The sequence below is a fragment of the Amyelois transitella genome, chromosome W (assembly GCF_032362555.1).
Source record: "Amyelois transitella isolate CPQ chromosome W, ilAmyTran1.1, whole genome shotgun sequence".
NCBI classification, from domain to species: Eukaryota; Metazoa; Arthropoda; class Insecta; order Lepidoptera; family Pyralidae; genus Amyelois; species Amyelois transitella.
Genome location: NC_083536.1, coordinates 1,124,570 through 1,131,472, shown reverse-complemented (window position 1 = coordinate 1,131,472; position 6,903 = coordinate 1,124,570). Strand labels below are relative to the sequence as shown.

The window sequence follows — 6,903 nt, the reverse complement described above, 5'->3', positions numbered from 1 at the left end:
ACCATACAAGCACGCACACTGACATCTGTCGTCTCGTTCCTACACTCCACGCAGTGTGCGGGGTGGGGAGCACAGTCTGTTACCCACCGCCGCAGAGTGAAGACGTGTTCGAGTGAGGTTAATGAGCCGATACACAAACTCGACAAATGGTTCTTTATTACGTAAAACATAATTACTTCATTTGTATGGATTAGTGACTACAACATTTTGGCGACGACGGAGAACTGTAAGTAATTAATTTGACCTATTAAACAAAAGGAATAAGTAATTCGTTAGGTTTTGTAAGTAAACAAACATATTTTTTCAATGTTATAAGTGTTTTTTAGATTCCTAACTATTTTAATTTATTTCAACCGCCAATAAAGTAGAATCAAACAAATGCTCGGATAGTTAATATTTTATGAACCTACCTTTTATTATTGTATCGTAACTCCAAGAAAAAAAAAACTGTTTTAAACTGTTTTTGTTCCACTGTATATACTTTTAATTGTGATAAAGAATATAATAGACATTTTGCATACTTACCCACCATTTTACGAAATAAATCCATGGTTGTGTAAGATGAACAAATTTATCCTTGTTTTGTTTGCTCAGGATAAACTGGTTGTGCGTTAAACTCGGGTACCTACATATTTCGATTTGTACATAATGCTCCAGTGATCTAAGGGATAATTATGTATTGTGCAAGGCCGTCTAAACATGACATACAAAAATAAAAGATTCAATTATGTAAGTACTTCAATACCCGTGCCTATCCAGAGAGTAACAATAACAAAAGCGTAGGGACTGTTACTGTTAGTTAGTTAATGATGTTATCGGTAAAACATAAACAGTTATTAAGTTTAGACGTACGACACTACGCGTATATATATTTTAACAGTAAGAAGTAGTGCGATTGCGGCATATCGCTGTAAAGCCGCATTTCGATATTTGAGATTAGTTACAAAATATTAGTGACCTACCGTACAAAAAAAAAAAAAAATTTAATTGCGGATAATTGTGTTGTGGCGTAAATTTGCCATTGGTTTTTATTAATTTGACATAATAAGACCATGCATTTGATTGCGTTAATAGTATTTATAATTGTGATGTAAGGAATTAAGCATTAAATTGCGAGGCAAGGAATTCATTGAAGAATTGAGAAGAAATCATCCCGAGTCCATTGGGACATCCCCAAGTCGTTCTAGTTTCAAATCGCGGGTATACGGGTTTTTCTTGAGTCGCGAGGGTATTTAATATTTTTCTTTAGCTCGCGTTATTTTGACTTACTTCGTGAGCTTGGGGCATTGCTCCCAATACTATGTATGTCTTCTAACTCAACCTCGGCAACAGTGGCCGTTTTTTTGTGACGTGGTTTCGTTCTATTGCATTGTGTTTGCATTATTATACTCTGAGATTATCGGTGAAGTTGATGCGGTCCGCCTTTTTGTGTTTTCTGTCGCGTTTTGATAGGATAATGCTTATTTTGATACGCCTTCTCTCCTTTTTTCTTTTTTGTTTTTCTAAGTAGTTGTCTTTTATTTCATTTGTTTTATCATCATATTCCAGATTATTTACTAGGTATGATGGGTATGTTACATTTCCCTCCGCTACGGGAGAACGTTGGTTGTGAATTTATTTATAGGTTCCATGCAGCCGATGGTCCAGATTAATTATTGTTTGTTTGTTTGTAAACTCTTTATTGCACATGTTACGTAGACATCCCTAAGGTAATATGCTGACGCATCACTAACTTTGCACACGGCACTATGGACTAGATCACGCCACCACGGATTGCGACATTCAACATTCGATGCAACTGAAGTAAACGCTGACAGTGCAGCACGCGGCTTGATACGTGACTTGATGAAACGGCAAGACTTCACTTCGTTCCTAGCATCGGTCGAACCTAGATTAAGTTTGTAATTTGTAATTTCTTTAATTTTAATAAAGTTTTATATTAAACTTTGATTTTTTTTTAAGACCTCCGGTTGCGGCCTACGTAATTGGCGCAGTGGGTAGGATTTTCGAAATCAGTGCGCGATCGGTTTTATGACTCCAAAAATCGGTGCTCCCAATCGCCACTGGTTAAACTCTCAAGCTTTTTCGAAAACTCCGAAACGAACTTCGAGGATTACGCCGCCGGAGAAGCGACCACCAGGTATCCAGACATTGATACGTAACGAGTCGATATGATATTGTAAGTACGCTAGAAACCTATCTTGTGCTACTTTCCTATATTTCCTAAGTCCTAGTAATATTTACGATTTTTTACCCTAGGTCTAGTTCTCAGGGACCGCCCAATAGACAATCTCGCAAAGCGCTCTCGTTAGATAATCGTAGAAACTTTAATATGGAACAACAGGCACAACAGGCCTATCAGGTTCAGCGCGAAGTATTAAACCCGGACATTATTTATTTATTTATTTAAACTTCATTGCACAAGATACAAATGTATAGCACAATTGGCGGACTTAATGCTAGAAGCATTATCTACCAGTCAACCATTGGGTCTTACAGAGAACTTCATGTGGGGTTAAACTAAATAAATATATTTATACCTACACAAAATATAAAATAAAATAATTATAATATACATATGTACATAAAAACTACAATAGATAAACAATATGTTGTAGTCACTAATCCATACAAATGAAGTAATTATGTTTTACGTAATAAGGAACCATTTGTCGAGTTTGTGTATCGGCTCATTAACCTCACTCGAACACGTCTTCACTCTGCGGCGGTGGGTAACAGACTGTGCTCCCCACCCCGCACACTGCGTGGAGTGTAGGAACGAGACAACAGATGTCAGTGTGCGTGCTTGTATGGTTGTGTGTATGTATGTTTGTGTGTTCGTTATGATCGTGTATGCTACATCCCTCCCTTATTTTAATTTTTTGAAATATACTCATTTACATATTTGTAATCAACTTTATTTATATATTTTCTAATCATCAGTATTAGTTTTAATTCCTGTATATAACATTAATTAATCAGAATCCGTTTCACTACTGCTTGAATTGTCTTCGTCTAAATCTTCAGTTCCGTTATCTACCTTCCACACCTCTCCTTCTACTCGTTTTAGGTGCAAAATGTTTCGTCTAACTACTTGGCCTGTGTTATCATTGCGCAATTCTACATCTCCATTTTTGTTGGACTCAACAGTATGTGATGTTGGCTCATAATTGAGACTCAATTTGTTGGTTTTATGCATATTCTTTACGTAGACCTTCTCCCCTATTCTCAATTCACTATCCACTGCTCGCCTTTTCCTGTCTGCGTACTCCTTTCCTTTCTCTTTTAATTCTTTGTCTCTATCTTTCATCTCTGAATCTTCCGAGCTATACGTCATATCTTGTATCATCGGTAATTTGTCTCTGAATTGCCGCCTAAAGAATAACTCCGAGGGAGTTTTACCGGTTACCGAGTGGGGAGTGCTGTTGTACATAACCATATACTTCCGGAGAGACTCCTTCCAATTTTTCTTCTCGGCTTGAGCGATTTTGAGGCGTTTTAAGATGTCCCTATTCTGTCTCTCCACTTCCCCGTTTTGTTGGGGCCAGTAGGGTATGGTGTTATAAAGCTTGATGTTTCTTTCGGAACAAAATAGTTTGAAATCCTCACTGGTAAATTGACGGCCGTTGTCAGCCGTGATCGACACTGGATTACCTAATCTACTAAAAATGTCCTTCAGTTGGTTGATAATACCTGAGCTCGTAATTGTTCGACATACCTTCACTTCCTTGTATCGGGAGTAATAGTCCACGATCACGAAGATATAATCATAACTAGGTAATGGACCCATCAGGTCCACTGCGGTGTCAACCCATGGTTCCGAAGGTAACTCTCTCCTTTTCATGGGGTTAGGAGGATTAGGAGTTGAGACCAAAACACAACCTTTGCACGCCTTGCAAAAGTTCTCAGCATCTCTATCGCATTTTGGCCACCAGACCTTAGTCCTCAGACTGGTTTTCATGGCACATATGCCTGGGTGGCCCTCATGTGCAATACGCAATATCGGATCTCGAAGTTTTTGTGGCATTACGATCTTAGTCCCCCTTAGCAGGATGTCTTCATAAAAACACAACTCATCTTGGAATACTTTATAGCCTTTGGTGAGATCACTCCACTGGTTGTTGTAAAGGCCATTCCTGACTGCTTGTATCTCCGTATCTTGACGAGAATGTGCCATAATATCTTGTAATGGTACAGCTGTCGGTCTTACTTGTTCTATCACGTTTTGCACGTAATCTACTCCAACCTGTGGTGGGTTTGTGGAGGGCTTGCAGAGCCTCGACAGCGGGTCTGCTATGTTATTCTTGCCAGGGCTATATTTGATGTTGAATTTATAGGACTGAAGTCTCAAGACCCATCTCTCAATGCGGGCGCACGGCTTGGCTTTGGGGCCAAATATTGTCTCCAATGGTTTGTGGTCCGTTACTAAGTCGAATTCTTTCCCGTATAGGAACATATTAAAATGTTCAATGGCCCAGACCAAAGCGAGGGCCTCCTTCTCGGTCTGGCAGTATCTACGTTCGCAGTCGGTAAGTGTCTTGTTCCCATATGCTATGATCCTAGAGCCTTTATTATTTGTTTGGACTAGTACTGCCCCCAAGCCTACAGGACTTGCATCTGCAATCACTGTTGTCTTGTCATTAGGGTTATAATAGCCCAGCCGCGGTATATCAGCAAGTGAAGCTTTTAATTTATTAAAAGCTGCTTGCCGAATGTCATTCCAGGAGTCAGTGATATCTGAGTTTCTTCCGGCCTTCTGCCGGAGTACTTAGCGCCTTTAGAGGCTCTGTAGTTGTAGATAAATGGGGAATCCATTTTCCAACAAAGTTCACTAGCCCCAGAAAGCTTTGTAGTTCTGCAATGGTGGTAGGTGCTCTAAAATTCTTGATTGCCGACAAATATTTGTCCAACGGTTTAATTCCGTTTTCGGAGAGCTCGTGTCCTAAAAACTGAACACTTTTCACTCGATAAATGCATTTATCTTCCCTTAGGAGCACATTGTGCGTTTTTAGGACATTCAGGGCTTTCTTCAACCGTTCGTCATGTTCGGCTTGATCTTTTCCATACACCAAAATATCATCTATAAAATTGATGACTCCTTCACAGCCCAAAAGTATCCTCTCCAAAGTCTTTTGGAAGATTTCAGGCGCACAGCTGATGCCAAACATCATCCTTTTATAGCGGAAAAGTCCCTTACCCGTTATAAATGTAGTTATCGGCCTTGAATCAGCGTGAAGCTCAATATGATGGAAGGCGTCCTTGATGTCTAATTTTGTGAAAAGTTTAGCTTCTCTCATTTTAGGAAGAAGTAGATCCATGGTCGGTAGTGGACGGTTTTCCCGTTTGATGGCCATATTCGCGCGTCGCATATCAACGCATAAGCGGACGTCCCCGTTATCCTTGAGCACCGGCACGATCGGCGAGACCCAACTAGAGGGACCTCTTACCTCCTCAATTATGTCAGCTTGCAATAATTCGTTGATCTTCTGTTCGACTTTGGCTTCCAGAGGAATAGGTATCCTGCGGTAAGGTTGTGCGACAGGTTTTACTGACTCGTCCATCGGAATCTCCACGAGCACATCTTTAAATTTCGGGAAGGCTGTCGTCTCCACATTATTAACGTCCATTGGTATATTAATTTTCAGGACTCCTAGGGAAGTAGCTGTGACTTTCCCGAGTAGGTTTTGGGTGCCCCCAGAGATCACATAAAAGGTTGCATTTTCTGATCTCTTTCCTAATTCTATTTCCGCTTCAAACGATCCCCGTAATTTTAAAGGAGTGCCGCTTCCATACGCAACAAACTTCTTCTGTGGGTCTTTATTTTGATTGGTGACCTTTGAATTATTCTCTTTCATGAAGAGCCAGGTTTTGTCCGTGATCAAATTGTGGTTGCAGCCAGAGTCTATTAGCATATCTACTTTCGTTTCCCCAATCATGCATGATGCTGTAGAGCCGGTGTTCACGTTGAAGATGTAATCAATTTGCTTGCTTGTACATTCTACATTGGCTGCTTCTTCTACATTGTTTGTTCTTCTGGCTTTTTTTTTTGAATTATTTTTCCGTGTTGCTTCATCTTGTTCTAGTTTTCTTTTCTGTGCTTCCCTTGTTCGACATCGTATTTGAATATGGCCTACGATTCCGCACTTATTGCATTTTCTAGTTCTTGCAGGGCATTTTGGATCTCGTGCGAAATGTTTCTTACTACCACATCTGCCACAACCTCTGTCTTGTCTATCTCCTGTATCCTTGTACTTGTCTGGCTTCGTAGTTACCTCGTTGACACTGTGATTTTCAATTTTCTTGCCTTCAAAATCGCCCAACTGTATCTCTACAACCTCCAGCGCATTGGCCTCGGATATAATGTCGTCAAGGGTCATTTTGTCGCCGTTTTTCAATATTTTCTTCCTTAAGTCATCCGACAAGCATTTTTCGGTTATTTGTTCGTCTTTATTTGTAAATTGACATTTTGAAGCTAAGCTTGATGTCTTAACCTTACTAAAAACTTGTCAAATTTCTCTTGTGGTTCTTGACGTATAAGACGAAACAGGTGTCGCTCGAAACCCTTACTCTGCTTGGGAGCAAAGTATTCGTCTAACTTTTCTATTGCAATATCGAATACTTTGCCGCCGTTTTCGTCGTTTGGCTTTGCGTCCGCTCCGGGTATATTGTAGAACACCTCTTGTAAGTCAGCTCCACCGAAATGAAGTAAGCATGCTCTTTTCCTTTCTTCCGTATCTACTCCCGCTGCTTCCAAGTAAATGTACAACCCGCGTTTCCATCGCTCCCATCGGACCGCAACTGACCCTATATCACCTTCGCATTCGAACTTGTCGAGTGTGAATACCGCCTGCGTCATTGCTGTTTACCTGTAAGCAATGGGATATAGCGTTACGCAATTTAATG

The 6,903-nt window shown here is 40.2% G+C and overlaps 1 protein-coding gene across 1 annotated transcript; it reads right to left on the bottom strand.

Moving 5' to 3' along the window:
• Positions 1-2,974: 2,974 nt before the first annotated feature.
• Positions 2,975-6,377, bottom strand: LOC106140580 (uncharacterized protein K02A2.6-like). The gene is made up of 2 exons (XM_060953938.1): positions 4,769-6,377; positions 2,975-4,617 (listed from the first exon to the last, which is right to left on the bottom strand). The coding sequence occupies exons 1-2, from the start codon at positions 6,375-6,377 to the stop codon at positions 2,975-2,977; spliced, it is 3,252 nt and encodes a 1,083-aa protein (XP_060809921.1).
• Positions 6,378-6,903: the final 526 nt, after the last annotated feature.